General features: G+C 43.6%; 1 protein-coding gene across 1 annotated transcript in view; it reads left to right on the forward strand.

Annotated features, from left to right (window-relative positions):
- Nucleotides 1–17,137, forward strand: part of FNDC1 (fibronectin type III domain containing 1) — a 107,953-nt gene that overhangs the window by 11,724 nt on the left and 79,092 nt on the right. The window contains exon 2 of the mRNA XM_043592681.1: nucleotides 15,457–15,651. Coding sequence (XP_043448616.1) covers nucleotides 15,457–15,651 — 195 coding nt within the window. The remainder of the gene's footprint in view (nucleotides 1–15,456; nucleotides 15,652–17,137) is intronic.

The raw sequence follows: 17,137 nt of genomic DNA on the forward strand, positions 1-17,137 counted from the left end.
TAGGTCAGGGTCACACCGTCTCTGAAGGCTCTAGAGAAGAATCTTTCCTTGCCTCTTCTTTGTGACATGATTTCCAATACTCCTTGGTGTCCCTTGGCTTATAGATGTATCACTCCATTCTCTTGTCTCCACTGTCACATGGTCTTCTCCCTGTGTCTTCTTGTAAGGATACTGGTCATATTGGATTAAGACCAGCCCTAATCAAGCATAACATCATCCTAACTTGATTACATCTGCAACAACCCTATTTCCAAGTCACATTCACAGGTCCTGGGTGTTAGCACTCAACATAGCTTTTGGGGAGACACAGTTAAACCCACAACACATGGTGTGCCTCTCAACACAATTCCTTTTCAGTAGGTGAAAGAATTCCTGCAGCTTCTAACAGTGGGGGCCATAGTTGAGCCATAGGAAGACATGAGGCACTGTGTTGCACCCTGGGTTGAATTGTCAACCCACATTCTGAAGACCTACGCACATTCAGTAGGCCTAATTCATAGGTCAAGCCTGACTCCATCCTTCATTCATAAAGTAAGTAATTAATTAATTAACTTGGATCTTCTATGGCCAGTGACTATGCTAGGCTCTGAGGCATGTGGTACAAAGAAGAAGTAGGGATTGATGTAGCAATAAACAATGGCATTGAGTGTGTGGTATAGCAATATAGGATCATCTAGTACTTTCTAATCAACTTTTACTTGCCAGGTATTGTGTTAAGTTCTGAATGTTTTTACATTAGCATACATAAAATCATAAGATTAGCAACAGAAATTAGCAAATTTGTGTGAGGACTTTGCCTGATGGGAGCAGTTTGATGTTGACTCGATCTACATTTTTTTTCCTATTCGATAAAATTTGGGATGCATCACTGTCTTTCTCTTACCTGGATTGCGGTCTGTTCGTCTCTCATCGAGATTTCTAGGTGATGAGGTGAGGCAGCCTTGCTCTCCTACGAATGTCCAACTTTCTGACATTCCATATGTTACAGAAAGCTGCCATGTTCTTTTTCTGTTATAACCCATGTCTGGGCCCTGCTCTGTTTTTTAACATTTCTCTACCCTACCCAACGATTTCCTTCTATTATTTTATGATAGACTAGGAGAACTGAAGCCTCTTCTTGTGGTTAATAACTCTCAGAATCCACATAGATACCTACAGATATCTGAGCAAACGACAGGCAAGGGGAAGAGAAAAGAGGGGCAGAGGGTATTATGCCCCCTGACCTCCCTGAAACCTTGATCTTATTTTAAAACTGTGCTATCACCATATTTTTATTCTAAATAGTAGGAAGGAAGAAGTCCTGGAGATGAAACACAGGATATTGTCTGAGCAGATTACATGTCTGTCTTGGGGAACATGAGGGTTTTGACTTAGAGTCTCTGGGATGAGTTTAATGGGGTCCACTGATGCTCTGAAATTGTAATACATTTTGATTACAGGAAGCAATTCAGAGCATTCTCAGAGGTAAAGGGTAGGTTGGGTTGGAGTCACAGATTAAATGTCCTCTTAAAATCAAAAGTACTGACCAGTGCTCACACACATGGGGGAAATCTCTGGCAAAGGCCCTTCTTGAATGCCACCAATGTCATACTTTGTTCTCTTATCATCCTTACTTGAGAAAGACTTCCTTCCCTTGCCCTTCGGAGCCCTGATAATGTGTATTGTTAGTAGCATGCAGGTGATATTAAATGTCTGATACCCTTACTCTTTTACTCATGTGCAAGTAGAGTGCTTCCCGCAGAAGACTGAAGACACTGCCTTTCTTACATACTTGTGAATTTATTCACTGGTATTCCCAGGGCAGCACTTGCATAGTAACTCTGCATCATCGCCCAGCTGAGGAACACATTCATAGAAATTTACCTTTGAAGGTGGGGGAATGTGTTGGGATTTGAGTTAGGTAGATATGACTAGTTACAGAAACTACTCACGACCATTTTAGGCACAGAATAGATAGGCAGATTGAAGAGGGAAGTTGATCAGGTTACTTAAGTTTCCTTTCAACTCTTAAGATTTTAAAATTCATTTCAAAGACTATGTCTTAAGATTGAGGAAAATGAAGACCCAAAGCCCACTCCTGCTAGGAGAGGAGGGAGAATTGGTCACGAGGTCCCAGGTACTGGGAATCATGCTGGGTCATTTTCTATTAGCCAATAGAAAATTAATTGGTGACACGAGCCCCGCACTGTGCCTCTTCCTCCTCCCATGTGTGTCGAGTGCCTTATAGTTTTCTTTCACATTTTATTCTTACATCCGTGCTTTGAAAGTAGCACTAGAAAAGGAAGTCATTAAGTTTGATATTTTCAGAAAGAAAGTTTGGTGGCATATTAGCTTTGTTTTGATGTTTTGAATGGGGTGAACCTGTCCTAATTATAAGTGAAGAAAAATGGGCTCTTCTCAGCATTTATTTGACTTGACACTGACAGATATTCCTTACTTTCTGAAAATCTCTCTATTTCTGTCTTCCATGATGCAACTATTTTCCAGTTTCTCCTCTTTATAGCTAATATTTCAAATTAAAGTGTCTTCTTTCGAGTCGTCCTTCACACATCTATGTTCTTTGGGTTCTACTGGGGATGTCAAGTAGACTGTTGGACACACTGGAACTCAAAGGAAAACCCAGGACTGGAGTTATGAATTTAGGAACCATCATTGTATGGATGGTATTTGCAATCATAGAACTAGATGTGCTAACTAGGGAGAGAAGACAGCGGGGTGGAGTGGGGGCAGTGCATGCAGAGAAGAGGGAGGGCCAGAGGTTGGGCTCTGAAGTACTCTAACATTTGAGTTCTGGCAAAGGAGACAGATGATGTGAAAGATAAACCAGGGAGGATGGTGTCCTCAAAGGCAGATGACTGTGGGGTTAGAGAGGACAGGAGAAGAGGACTTCTAGGAGAAGGACTCAACTGTTGTTGGAAGTAGAATAAATCAAGCACCAAGAGATGAAGGTTTGGCAATATCGACTCTTCTTAATATTTGTAATAGTTCACTCAGCACAATGAGCTCATGTATCGCCATGAATTCTGCTGCCACTGATAACTTTCGGTTTTATAGATTTGGTTCTGACTTCTCTCCAGGCTTACATTTATCTCTTTTAGTTATAATGGCAGCTGAGAGGCAACAAAGAATAGTGGAAAAGCATGGTCTTTGGTTTCATGGTCTTTTGGTTTAGCCAGTGTAACTTACTAGCTGTGTGCACCTGGGGAGTCACTTAACTCTATGAGACTCAGTTTCCTCATTTATAAAAATGGGGATACCAGGGGCGCCTGGGTGGCTCAGTCGGTTGAGCGGCCGACTTCAGCTCAGGTCATGATCTCGCGGTCCGTGAGTTCGAGCCCCGCATCGGGCTCTGGGCTGATGGCTCGGAGCCTGCAGCCTGCTTCCGATTCTGTGTCTCCCTCTCTCTCTGCCCCTCCCCCGTTCATGCTCTGTCTCTCTCTGTCTCAAAAATAAATAAAATGTTAAAAAAAAATTAAAAAAAATAAAAAAAATGGGGATACCAAAGTACATTTGATAAGGTTTTTATGGAGACTAAAGACCTAATAGTTGTGATAGCATAGAACTCTTTTTAATCACCTCTGGGTCCCCAGGGCCTATCTCAGAATCTGACACATAGTAAGTATTCAACCTATGTCTGTTGCAGAAATAAATGAAATGACTGGCACTTACTACATGGGTATACAACAAGTGTTCATTTTCTTTCTTCTTTACCTCTCTGTCTATTTGTTCTTGATCACAAATGGCTCCATTGCAAAACCTAAAGTCCTTGCTCATTAGGTGTGTTGAACATTTTTTTCCTCTTCATTGATAGATTGTTTGCCTATGCCTATTCATAACCATGAGGTGATATCTGAAATATTAATTTTTAAAATATTAAAGCATAATGTAAAAAATTATTATCATTAGCAGTCTGTGCTGTCATTGAGTCCAGGTGGTTGTTGGCTTCTGGTCGTGTCTGCCTCATATACTCTGTTTCATACCTGCCTCTGCACAACATTTGCTTGGCTTGTCTTCTAAGGGTATTTTGCAGGGAACTTTCCGAGTAAGATGAGTGGTGATTTCAGTGACAGTAGTGCCCAAGTGTTTAACATAGTTAGACAATGACTTTCACATTTTGGGAAAAGGAATGAATTTTCAGGGAGTTTTTTTTGGCTGGCGTGTCAGGCAGTTTATAGTAGGCTGAGTTTAAGCTGGACCAGCAAACAATGGTAATTCTTTGAGAAACTATTTCTCAGTTGCGAATTGAATTTGAAGAATGTGCAAAAGATCCCACAAAAACCTGGAAAGTACTGGTGTCTAGTAGGATCTCTGATGCTGGTCAACAGCAGGCATGAATCCTGTATTCCTTTCCAATCCATAGGCCTTTTCTCTTCGGGGTCCCTTGTTTTCTTGTTGTTATTATAAATAGGCATATCTATGGAATCCCTCCAGTTCCACTTCCCTAAATCATTCTGGAAAGCTGGTGGTTTAAATGGGGAAAAATTCTTGTCTTTTCTTTGAACAGTAGCTTTTGCTTACATTAGTTCCTGAATAAAATGGCCAAGACCTTTAAGACTTTAAATCCTAATGATCAAATCCTGCCAGCTCTGTGGGTTAAGTTTACTCTAACTTTTGGCTGCATCATTTTCTGGACAGATGTACTGACTCAAGTCTGTGGCATACTAACAAATAAAGCACTGACATTGTCAAAATTAAATTTCCAGAGAGGATCCCTTAAAAACAACAGAAATAAGTTAGTTTAAAAAAAAAAAAAAGGGAGCTCTCATTTAGAAATCAAGGGAAAAAGTGACTTGATTTTATGGATCCAGTAATGATGATACCAGGTAGCAATGGATTGGGTTGCTGATAGCACAGTATCTGATTAACAGTGGCTAAACAGGCAAGAAAATTGTTTATCTCACTCATCAATAAACTCAGGAGCAGAGAGGCTCATGAGGGACCCAGGATCTTTACATGTTTTCCAGTTGGCCATCCCAGGCCTTCCCAGTATGTCTAGTTGGACATACTCAGGCTTGTCATTTCATATTCCAAGATGGCTGCCGCATCTCCAGGTGTCATGTTGACATCTCAGAGTGGGGAAAAAACAGGAAGGTATGAAAGGTCAAAAGCACAGGAGAGCAGATCCTGCCCCTGTATAATGCTTTCCCGGAAGTGATAGTAACTGCCTTGTATGTGTCGTTGGCTAGAATCAATCACATGACCACCCTTAGCTACTGGGAAGGCTGAAGGGTCATGAATATTTAACATCCCAGTTTCTATTGTGGAAGAAGGTGAAGGAGGAAAAAGCAGCCAGGAATGATTCTTGGGTACCCAACCCACTGTTGACCATTTCTGAATTCAGTGCAAGTTCTAAACTGTTATAAATTAGTTGGGAAACTGTACATTCTTGAATGAGACTAATAAAAATTCAACTTAAAACATCTCAGGAGATTCTTGAGGGAGAAGGCAGATTCATTTTAAGAATGTTCTTTGGGCTTGAGCCCTTTGTTTTAGTTTTGCCACTTGCTGCCGGTTTTGAAACAGAATTCCTTGCTGCTTCTTTTTGTTGTCCATTTTTGTGTTCTTCCACTTTATAGATCTTTCCCAAGGTGGCTGGTGGGGAGGAAGAAAGATAATTGAAAGGGAATAATATGAAGTAAACTATATTAACAAATATTCTGACTTTCTCTGTTCACCCCTTTTTCTCCCCAAATACAAATAAACAAGGTAGACTCTAGAACATTCTAGGCAAAAATTTCCCATAAGAAGCCATTAACCTTTGAGGTAATGAGATGGTTTTTGAATACAGCCTTTGTTTACCAACATCACAGGACTGTGGCCGCATTGGGGATGCAAGTGGCCTTGGGTGGGAGGTTGGGAGCCAGCTCCTAAGGAGAAAGGGACAGGGGAAAGAAAGTGCAGCCCATACAGCATTGGGACTCTTTCCTTGGGAAGTTCCTGTGAGCTGGCAGGAATGCCTGGCAGCCTAGGGCATGACCAGCTTATGTGTGGCCCCTACCCCTGCCCTAGGGTGCAGTTTACTAAAGCCACATATGAGGATCGTCTCTTTCTGTGACATGTGGCCACCGGAAACTCATCCCGGGGAGAATGCTTGCACAGAGGCAGATGAGGGTGGTGGTGGCCCTGACTGTCTGGAAAGGATAGAAGTGGTCTCAGACAAACTCTACTGAAGTGTAGCCAGTGGCTCAAATTTTGAGATTTGGATGGCTTCATCATTTGGCTTCTTTGAGCTGATGGAGAAAAAATGTGATTCACAATTGTATTCAGTGACCATCTAGTGCCCTTATAAGCTCATTGGCATGTATGCATGTGAATTTGGCCATTTAGTTTGAATAAAATGATGCTTTGTTGTGATCAAAACACTGGAAAGTGCCCGAGGGTCTGGGGACAAGGGCAGGGAAGTCAGGTTTAGCTGAGGCTTGGGAGAGGTGAGCAGAACACACACTGAACCTAGTGGCTTCCCTCCTCCCTCTGTTCATTAGGAAACTCTGGGAGTGTGAGTGGCGGGGGTGCTCCTGCCGCACCAAGAGAGGCCTGGGGCATTCTGAGTCTTCTGGTTTCTCACTCCACTTGTATACACCCTCAGCAGGTAAATGGGACAGGACACGTTGGCCACGGGGGCGGAACCCGGTTACATGGGGTTACATCGTGACAAGGGGAGATGGATTGGGTTTTGAGGAATGTGAACCAGGGATAAGGTCTGGAGAACCCTGACTGCCCTCCATCTCCCGAGGGACTCAGGACATCTGCTTGCCTTCGTGTTTCCCTCTGACGTGAGGACAGCGCTGTGTGGCTTCCCTGTGGTGGGGTCAGAGGTTCTGTTTGCAGAGTTCTTTTGGCTCCCTGGGGTGTTTTTCAAGTTTAAAGACTCCAAAGACCTAGACTCCTAGACCTGGGTTTTGTTTTTTAAAGCAGTTATCCGTACAGAATCGTGCCAACTGTGGAAAACACTTTTATTAAACCCCATTCATATTGTGAAATGTCAGAACAGGAGCCAGGCCATTATTTTAATACTCAGACTGTGTCTACCCAACCCCAGTCTTCCAGGTGGAAAATGCAGTCAACCATATGTAGATTTTACTAGTATCAGTTTTACTTCCCACCATGGCAAATCAACCTGTACTTTCTCTGTTTTTTTGTTCTTGATTTTGTTGTTGTTGTTTCGTTTGCTTTTGCTTTTTGTTTTGTTTTTTTGAGGGAAGAGCCATAATTATTTGGCAAATATAATTCCAGCCATTTGACAAGTTATTAAAACTCAGTCAGGCATTTCAGTGTTTTGCCCATGTGTTGCCAACCATCTGGATATTTCTACATTTGTGAATATTCCTGTGCTGTCTGGTATCTTATGGACAATAGCTGAATTTTTCCCCCTTTTCTTGGAATGATAGTCTCAAAGTTGTAGACCACGTTGATTTCCTACCCCCCCCCAGTTTACATCCTGACCTTTCCTGGCTTATCGATTGGATTTTTGGTCAAACATTCATGGTTGCAGTGAGAGCTGTGTTTTCTTCATTTCAGAGTCTGGGAAGTATTTGGCGGTTTCCAGTGGAAAGTAAAACTTGAATTTCAAACAAAGATGAAATAGGGAGACTTACATAAACACGAAGGTTTTGTTGCATTAAAGAACAATCCTTGGTATACTTATGAAATAATTTTAGAATTTGGGGGGTTTTAAGAGACTCGTTTATTTCGAAAAGTTCTTAACATTCAGTTGGAAGTTTCCTTCTTAACCAAGGTTGTCCTCTCCGGCTCCTCAGCATCGACTGCCAGACTGGGTGGGCTGCGTGGAGCGCTCAGCTAGGAATGGCAGCTGTCCCTGGCTGGTATTTGCCTTAAAATTTTTTGGGGTGTGTCTGCACCCTGGCAGCCTTTTGTGACTAAATGTACTGGCTTACTGGGGTAGCTTCAGAAAGTTATTTTTGACTTTCATAGAGGATCTTGATTAACCTATCAGGGTTTGACTACATGTGGCAAAATCCCAACTTGAACGAATTTAAATCCCATAATTCATTGCTTTGTGGAGCTGTACGTTTGGAAGTGCAGGGATTGAGCTGGCCTTAGGGGTTGAGCCCTAGAACCCAGGTTTTAACAGCCCCCAGACTCTCTCTCCATCTCTTGGTGTCTTCTCTGTGTGACATGAGAGCTGTCACTAGCAATTCTAGGATGCTCCCTTCAGAGCCTTATGACTGGAAGGCAAAAGCAGTGCCTGGGTTCCAGCTCCAGTTAAAACGATTCCAGTGGAGTCTTCTGAGCCATCTGGACTCAGATGAACAGAACTCTGTTACCAGAATTGGGGGAGGCTTCACTGGATAGACAAAAGTGATATGTATCCTTTACAGAGCACATTTTGGATTTGCTGCTTTATAGAAATTTTAGGGTCTTGCGGCTCCTAAAGAATTTAGGCAAGTGGAAGACTTTGAATTAGAATCCACATCAATCCCAGTAAAAGACGGAAGAAGCTGTAGTTGCCAAGGGAGCCCTGACCTCCTCTGGGCACTTGATGAATGTCCTCTGGCCGAGGTTAGACAGAATAGGAAGAGCAGAAAGAAATTTAGATTTTAATTTCTTCATATTTTAAGCTCTGAGACCAAGAAGGCTTCACTCTTGGACTCTAAATTTTCCTTGAGAATTTTGTAACGGGAAGGACTTATATTGAAATCGGGATATTTCATATTTCTGGTATTGTATTATCAGAATACCTATCATTTCATCTCATTGCTTACACTCTGGTGGGCTATTTTAGACAGCATGAGTTGGCAGAATATGGGATTGGGAAAGGACAGGCAGGAGTGGATTTTCAGCTTAGAGGTCAGCATGGCTTTGGAGTTGGCTAAAGAATGAACCCTCCTCCTTTCAGAGCCTTTTGGGGGCTGGGGGAGATCCCTATCTGTAACCCTAGGAGGACACATGGTAGGACAGTGGTTGGCAATGGGGAGGCTCCTGAAGGTGGAGCCGGTGGTCCTGATCCTCACTCTGAAGGGGCAGCCACAAGTTGACCTCAGGGTAATGGTCATGCCCAGTGGGGCCAGGTTAATGGTCATGCCCAGTGGGAATAGTCTTCTGGGGAATAGTCTTCTGGGGATGTTAAGGGGACTTCCATTTTCCTCTCCTCATGTTTCGCTTCTGGCCTCTCTCCTCATCCCGTACCCCTTTCCTCCACGAGACTTGCTGTATCTGAGGGGTAAGTGGAAAGAGCCCAGTCTCCATTGGCCTACTTTCTCTAGTCGGTGACAGTAATGGGTTAGAAGACACAGACATATGAGTTTCCTCTTCGGGTCTGCCTTGCCACAGGCTCCATTCCTGCTTCCACATGGGAGGGTCCTGGGTTGTGGCTCAGGCCTGTTGCTTTCTCCCCACCTGTGAGGCAGTGGCCCTGAGGGGTTCTGCTCCTAGGCTCAGCTCTCCCTTCTGTATTCACCTGAGGGTCTGGAATTGGAGAAGAGAGGAAGACAGAAAGCATGATGACGGTCACACATCCGATCCACCCTCTTTAATTTAACCTTATCAATACTAAACCTGTTAGTTTGATTGTTTGCCTATGTAGAGAATATAATGAAGTCACAGTATGACTTTTCAAAAGTAGAACAAAACAAAGAAAAAAGCAAAAACAATATTTTGGATCCAGAAAGGGTTCAGTTACTGTTTTTAATCACAGTATTCAAATCATGATTTTTTACATGAATTGTGTCCATTTTGGATTACTTTTTACCATTGAATCTTTTTTTTAATGTTAATTTATTTTGAGAGACAGAGAGAGAGAGAACAAGCAGGGGAGGGGCAGAGAGAGAGGGAGAGAGAATCCCAAGCATGTTGGGTGGTGTCAGCACAGAGCCCAATTTGGGGCTTGAACTCATGAACCGTGAGATCATGACCTGAGCCAAAATCAAGAGTTGGACATTTAACCACTGAGCCACCCTAGTGCCCCTACCATGGATTCATTTTATCAATCAATTCTGAACTTTCCATCCCTTTATTCTGAGAAATAGCCCTTGACAGAATTCCCTTTCTAGGAATATACGTATTTTCGTTCGTTGTGGCTATGCCTGTACCCTTAAGGATGGATGGTGATGTCTGAACCAAGATAGTGAGAAGTGAGATACCAAGTTCACTTTGAACACGTTACATTTGGAACTCACATGGGACTATCACATAGGCAGTAGGGACTGTCAGTCTGGGATGGTTAGGCCAGAGCTAGACATCTGGAAGTCATCAGTTTTGCTAGTAGCTGAAGCCTGTGTAGCATCCTACACTCCCCTACCCAAAACCATCCTGGGGTGGACCTTCCTTTCTTCTTTGGAGCCCAGGCCAGTTTTGTTTTGTTTTTTTTTTTGCAGAGCCTTTAGGTCTCTCATGGGACAGAGGGTGGTCTGGCAGTGAGATAGGAATCCTTGAACAGATCTGTACCTAAAGTGAGACCAAATTGTGCCTTTAGACTCAGTGGACACTCCTTAATATGTCTTCACTATTTGCTTGATCTTCCTGGTCCTTGGAGGTATTTGGGTTGGATATCCTTGGTTGATCTCATGAGTCTAAATCCTGCTAACATCTTTTTCTTCAATCCATCAGCCATTTAAGTGAGAACCAGGCATATGGTCAATTGTGGTGTCAAGAAAGATGCCAGAGTGGCAAGGTGAGCAAGGGGCAGGTGAAGAGTTTTGCCCCGTCCACTATGAAAAATGGGCCCTGCAGATGTTGGTCAGGCCAGCCTGCCTTGGGAACCTAGCTCTGGCATCCCAAGGGCATTCGTCAGCCCTGGAGAATCCCTTGAGGTCACTCTGCAGAAGATGAAGACCTTCTAAGGGCAGACATTACAGAGCCATTGGAATTTTGGTATCTATCCTTGAGCAGAAAGGGATCCATACTTTGACCCTTGAAGCAAACTGGCCTTCTAGAGCCCTCTTGGATAAGACCTGAGGTTTGGAGCTAGACCAAAGGAGCAACTCTAGGTACTGACTGTGCCCTTATTTTCCATTCCTGAACAAACCAGTAGAGGTCTCATGGGAACCATGGCTCAGACATGTCTAGCCTGGCGTGGCTGGGAATCTGAAAGATCACCAAAATACCATATGCCACTTGGTACATGGCAAAATATTCTTGAATTTGGGTAATGGTTACTGGCACAAAGTCTGGAAGTGGCTTTGTCATGGTATGAAATTGCTTCCGTCACAGCAGACTTTAGTAGCTTCCTTCTTCTGTCTAGAGCATCTTACCATCTGCTCTATTCAAAGACAGCCTTGAAAGGGGAGAAAAGGGGAAAGACATGGAGAGGAAATTCTTTTTTACTTAACCTAAAATCCCTTAGGCTGCAGCTTAAGCTCATTTCCTCATTTTGCATCCTGTGGAGAAGAAAAAAACAGCTTGTTGTGGCCCTAACCTGTCGTGCATGCTCTGTGAGATTACCTCCCAGTGTTCCCTCTGTTGGGCCATATAATTCCTGTTGTGTTGACTTTGGGTTTTTCCTTTGTCCTTTTTAAAGAGGCAGCTCGTGGGACACATAGCTTTAAAGAATATACCCAGTATCATACGTCCTTATCAGGCAAGAATACTGAAAACTATTACAAAAGGTCACATGCTGCATTTGTCTAACAGAGGGTGGTCTCTTATAAGATTCTAAGAACACTTAGAATAAATGAGGAACCACTTTGTCATATTGCATCTTTGTACTCCCAGAATGTTGATCCCACAGCACAGAACCAAAATGCAGTCTGCAGTCCTGGAAACCAATTTCAAAGTCTTTATGCCTTTACTTCACATTTAAGGAAGGAAATCAGGAGACCTACAAAATGATCATCAGGAATAGAACATATTGGCATGTTTCTAGTCCCAAGAAGAAGCTTTCTGTCAGGTAATCCAAGTGTATGCACATTGATTTGTGCTGCCTGGACTGGCTGTTCCTTAGATAGATGCTGATTTGATGAGTTCACCAAGAACTTGGGCTCAGGGAGCTCTGGGTGGGGCTGGAATGACAGACAAGATCACTTTTGATCTAGGGTCTCTCTTCTTCTCTTCCTCCAGTTCTTTCTGAGGAGGGTACAGATGGTAGGAAGCATCACAAATGACATCAATTTTAAATATCAAAGTTGATGAGAATCCAGGGGGTGAAAATACCTGCTAATCAAGCCTCCGTATAGTTTGTTTAACTCTCCCAGTTTGCCTGTGCTGGGGGGTAGGGTGGGAGGAGGGGTCATGGTAGACTGGCCTCAGGCCTTTGGAAAACCTTACATTCAGGATTGATCTTAAGGAGATTGATCCTAAGGCTGCTTTGAAAGTATGGTTCCAGGTCCTCCAAAGGTCTTTGTGTTTAAAAATGACCTTCATTAGGTGACTCTCTAAGGTCTAAAACGTTGCTATTAGAAAAGTCATTTGGTCTCAGGTTTTGTCCTAAGAGTGCAAATATCCCTGAGAGAGTACCTCATCCACTTCCATGCCTTCAGAGAGAGGGAGGATGAGGACACCCAGCACAAGGTGCCATGACTGGGGTGGGTCAGGAGTGCCCCCCCGCCCCTGCCCCATCCCGAGGGGAAAGCAGCATGGTGGAAGAAATGGTAATCACAACTACAACTACGGAGGCTTTATCTTTTTTACAAGGGTGGTTTCACTGGCAGTGATCACAGATCATGTATGGGCCAGAGCAGATTCTGAGGATCTGGGAGCTGTGGGGGGAAGGATACCTGGGCTTTAGAATGGGACAAAGCAGGGCTTGCATTTGGCTCCCCCTGGGTGCAGCTGTGTGACTCTGGCTGAACCCTAACCTCCTTGCTCCAAGGCCTTCTTTTCCCCTTCTGCAATATGGAGGGAGTTATGTGTGTTCTCCTAGGTTATGTGTGTTCTGAGCGTCTCCTGCAGCATAAGGTTGGGTGCTCAGAGCGGTGCGTGGTGGACGGTAGACACTCGATAAATCCCCTCTTCCTGGGGCGCCTGGGCGGCTCAGTCGGTTAAGCCTCCGACTTCGGCTCAGGTCATGATCTCGCGGTCCGTGAGTTCAAGCCCCGCGTCGGGCTCTGTGCTGACAGCTCAGAGCCTGGAGCCTGTTTCAGATTCTGTGTCTCCCTCTCTCTGACCCTCCCCCGTTCATGCTCTGTCTCTCTCTGTCTCAAAAATAAATAAATGTTAAAAAAAATTTTTTTTTTTTTTTTAAAAATTCCCTCTTCCTATCCACTGAACTCTCCCATTCGTATTTACTTTAGAGCAGTTGCACGCACCAACCATATGGCCTTTTTCTCAGCATACACATGCTGGCTCAGGCAGTTATCAAGTGGAGACACACTGATGGTACTTGATCATTGGCAACAGGAGAACAAACAGACTCATGCATGGACGCAGTTGGAGGCTTTGATTGTGTGAGCACAACGAAATGAGATTCATTAGGTTTTGGCAACCCAGAGGTATTTGCCCCTTGCCCTTCTTTACTTGTGCCCCTTACTGGAGCTCCTTGAAGGTTTTGAGTGTTTCCCCATATGCTGGGCTGATGCAACCATTTGAACATGGATTCTTGCGTGAGTTGGAAATTCATCTATGCCGGGTCCAAGGGTAGATGTGAGGCAGAGCCGGGAAGAACAAGGAGTATGTTTATAAATTGTTCTTCTTTTCAGATACCGGTTATGAAAGTCCAGCATTTTCAGGCCTAGGCGGGTTTGTGCTAATTGAATCACGAGTGCCCAAGAGAAGATGTGACAGTGTTTGGGTTTCACAGGCCTCTTGTTTCAGCTGTGTCTGTCCGGGATCTAACTTTTCTTAGATTTGGAATGGAACCGTAAAGAAAAATGTTATTCACGCACTCATTGATTTGTTTTCGTCCTTGGGAGAACCGCCCAGCCGGTGAGCATCCCTTTGCAGGCTTTGGAGACCTCGCTTTACTCTTGCACACCTTTTGGTCACTGTGAAGTAGCGGATTCCTGGAACTGATTTCTGCCATTGGGGGGAACATGGAATGCAACTAGAAAAACCTCGTTAGTCAGATGGCAGAGGAGGAGGAGAGGTTTCTGGAATGAAGCCTTGGGAAAAATAAACGGAACCGAGGGAAGGGAGCCCTAGTCCTCTGGCTAAGTAAGTCCTGGAAGGTTTCTTGTGGGTGAGGCGGGAGTACGTGAGCATTATTGAAGAGTAGCCGTGATTGCTAGTAAATGCGCAGGAAGTCAACGCCTTACCATGTGTACAGTCTCCTGAACTCAAAATTCCACACAGAGTACCAGGTTTCTCTTCTGATTTCTCCCATCCTGACACCCTCATCTCTGGAACTGGGGACGGGTTGCTTCGTGGGTTTCTCTTCGTGCCCGTAGTCGGACAACATGCTTTTGTCTCTTTCTCTTCTGCTTTGAAATCATCATATTCATTCTCTTCTTTTTTACTCCTTGGATTTCTTTGAGTGGGGTCCACAAGTTCTCCCCTTTTCTCATCGTGTTCCTCCTGAGGCAGCGGGGAATTTTGGGGGTATGTTAGGGTCATCTGTGCTTCCTGTGTTCTGAATTTTCATCCAGCATTAAAATCACATACTAACCAATCCACGTTTCATCATGAAACACTTCCCCTTTCTTTTTCCACGAGGTTCCAAATTCACTTTTCTTAATGTTACTAAGTTAAAAGGTTTCCAGGTTTTTTGGCTACTTTTTTCTTTCCTGGGAGTGCCTGGCATCACTGAATAAACAGTTTCAGATCCAAATTTGCCTAAACTTTATTTGTGTGAATGTTTAGCATGTGTTTATATTGTGTTATGTGTTATGTGTTAGGATCCATTACGGTGTGGGCTGAGAGATTTTGTTTGACAAAATGTTATGTCTCATTTGGGTTATTTTTGAAAATCTAGAATACTTTTACGGAACCTCAGAACTGAAGAAACAAATGGAATTGTGCTTCTTAATAACTTGTTTTTCCTCTTCTGGGACAAAATATGGAGACATTTAAATTAGTTATATTCAGATATACCAGAGGCTTATCTCCCTTTTAAGCTGTTGATGATCTTGGTTTGTTTTCTTTGTGGAAATGAACACTTCCATTATCTCACTTTGGCTGCAATGGATAGTCTCCCTTATCATGAAAATTTTATGTTGCTCTCAGAGGTATTTTAAAGATTATCCAACTATACCATACAAAATGCTGAGAAGTTATTTGATACATGGTTGCCTCTGGAGAATATGTCAAATTATGAGTTCATTGTTCCTGTGCTAGCAAAGCAGCATAATCAAGCCAGAGAATGCCTCGAGTTTGTTTTGATTCACTTTTGTTTTAAATTTACCACCCACTGTTTTATCCAAAATACATAAAAGCTTGTGGGTTTGGTATGTTTGTCTTGCTCTCATCCTGTAATGATGTTCAAACATGATTGTACTTAAAGTCTTTAGGACCAGACAAATGAAGAGTCATTTGCTCTTTTGATAACAATATCAGAGAACACTGGAAAAAAAAATTCGTTTTCCCAGTCTGTGTTCCCGTAAGTTCATAGTCATGCTGTTTGCATAGCTGACCACCCACTGAAGCCAAGGCACGTGAAACTGCTGTCCACTAAAATGGGCCTGAAAGTCACATGGGACCCACCCAAAGATGCTACCAGTAGACCCGTGGAGCATTACAACATTGCCTATGGGAAGTCACTGAAAAGTCTTAAATACATCAAGGTGAATGCCGAGACGCACTCCTTCCTCATTGAGGATGTGGGTAAGTGACACTCTGGTCTTGTTCCCAGTCAGAACTAACTGTACACCAACCTTCTCAGTTCCCTTCTTAGGTAGGATGGCTGTTTGTGAGACACAGTGTGGACGGGCTCAAGGGACCTCCTGGTTCTTTGGGAATGGGGAGCCGAGTTCATGAGGCTGTGGCTTAACCTTTATCTTGCCCCTGGGCTTCCTCATTCTGCATTTGAATTCTAGTATTTCTGGATATCTCTCTAAATGGGTGTAGGAAACCATTTTTAGTTTCTGAATGTGCTTTTGGAAAATACGTTGGTCCTTTGTTTGTTTCATAGAAACTCAACTACTTTGTACTTCATCTTGAGCTTTCTAGTTTACAAATCAATCAGAGGTTACTCAAGTAATGAGTCCCTGTGAAGGTATGTATGTGCGATATTCGCTTAGCCACATCTGGTTCAAAGATGTAACATTCTCCCCGTTAAATTTGATTCTGGAAGTTTGTAATGTTTACAGTTTTTCCTAGATATATTGTTTTATAAGTGCAGGTATAGGCGGTTTTGAACTTAGGTTTTGAGCTGCCACCTCCCAGGGATCCCCTGGCTTCTGCGTTTTTGATCTGACGAGCCTGAAACTCCATTTATTCTACAGTCACGTCACAGCCCAACCTCACGATGGATCGTGAAGAAGTAACAGAAGTCAGCATCCATGACAGCCAGGTCTCCCTGTGCCAGGTCACCATTTTCCTGCCTTCCTCTGGTGGATCAAAATCAACTCATGACTCCTTGGGTTCCTGGCCGTAGTCTACGCACTTGCTCCTCCACCTCCTGCTCCCTAATGTTAGGTTTTCTGAGTAATGGAGCAGAGAGTGTATAGAAGGGGCATAAGGGGGGCCAGATTTCCTTCTTGGTAGTTCCAGCCACACATACATTTCTCTGAATCCTTTCCATGTCAGTATTACCCTAGAAAGTCCAACTACGAGGTTAAATGGAGATTCTGTTGGACCGAAGGCATGAGCAGGGTCATATCTGCTTGTTCAAACCTTAGGTTGTTAAGATTGCTGCAGAGAAGAAACACATGCAAAAAGAGAGCCCTAGAGCTCACTGAAAAACAAATAATCCCTCCCAAGTAACTCACTGATGAGTTAACAGGAGTCAGAGACATGTGGATTACATTTCTTTGAAAATACGAATAACCTCAGGATGAAGAGAGAAAGTGCCTGGCGAAGCATGATTTTACATTCTGTCTGGATCTAGAGCATTTTCCAGTTGGTCTGGCAGGTCGTGCCAAACCCTCAATGCCACCAGGCCCTGCCTCAGTCAGACAGAAGTCACACTGGCCTTGAGCACAGCAGGGATGCTAGATGGCATCACTGTGTCGCTGTTCCTGGACCTCTGGCCCGAGAACTAAAGTTCCGTTGCAGGAATACTCCTCACTGTGAGAAATGTAATAACCGTTATTGTCTTTGATACAACTAACTCTTATCTCTCCAGCCTTTGGCCCCTCACATGCCCGCA

The sequence above is a fragment of the Prionailurus bengalensis genome, chromosome B2 (genome assembly GCF_016509475.1).
Source record: "Prionailurus bengalensis isolate Pbe53 chromosome B2, Fcat_Pben_1.1_paternal_pri, whole genome shotgun sequence".
NCBI classification, from domain to species: domain Eukaryota; kingdom Metazoa; phylum Chordata; class Mammalia; order Carnivora; family Felidae; genus Prionailurus; species Prionailurus bengalensis.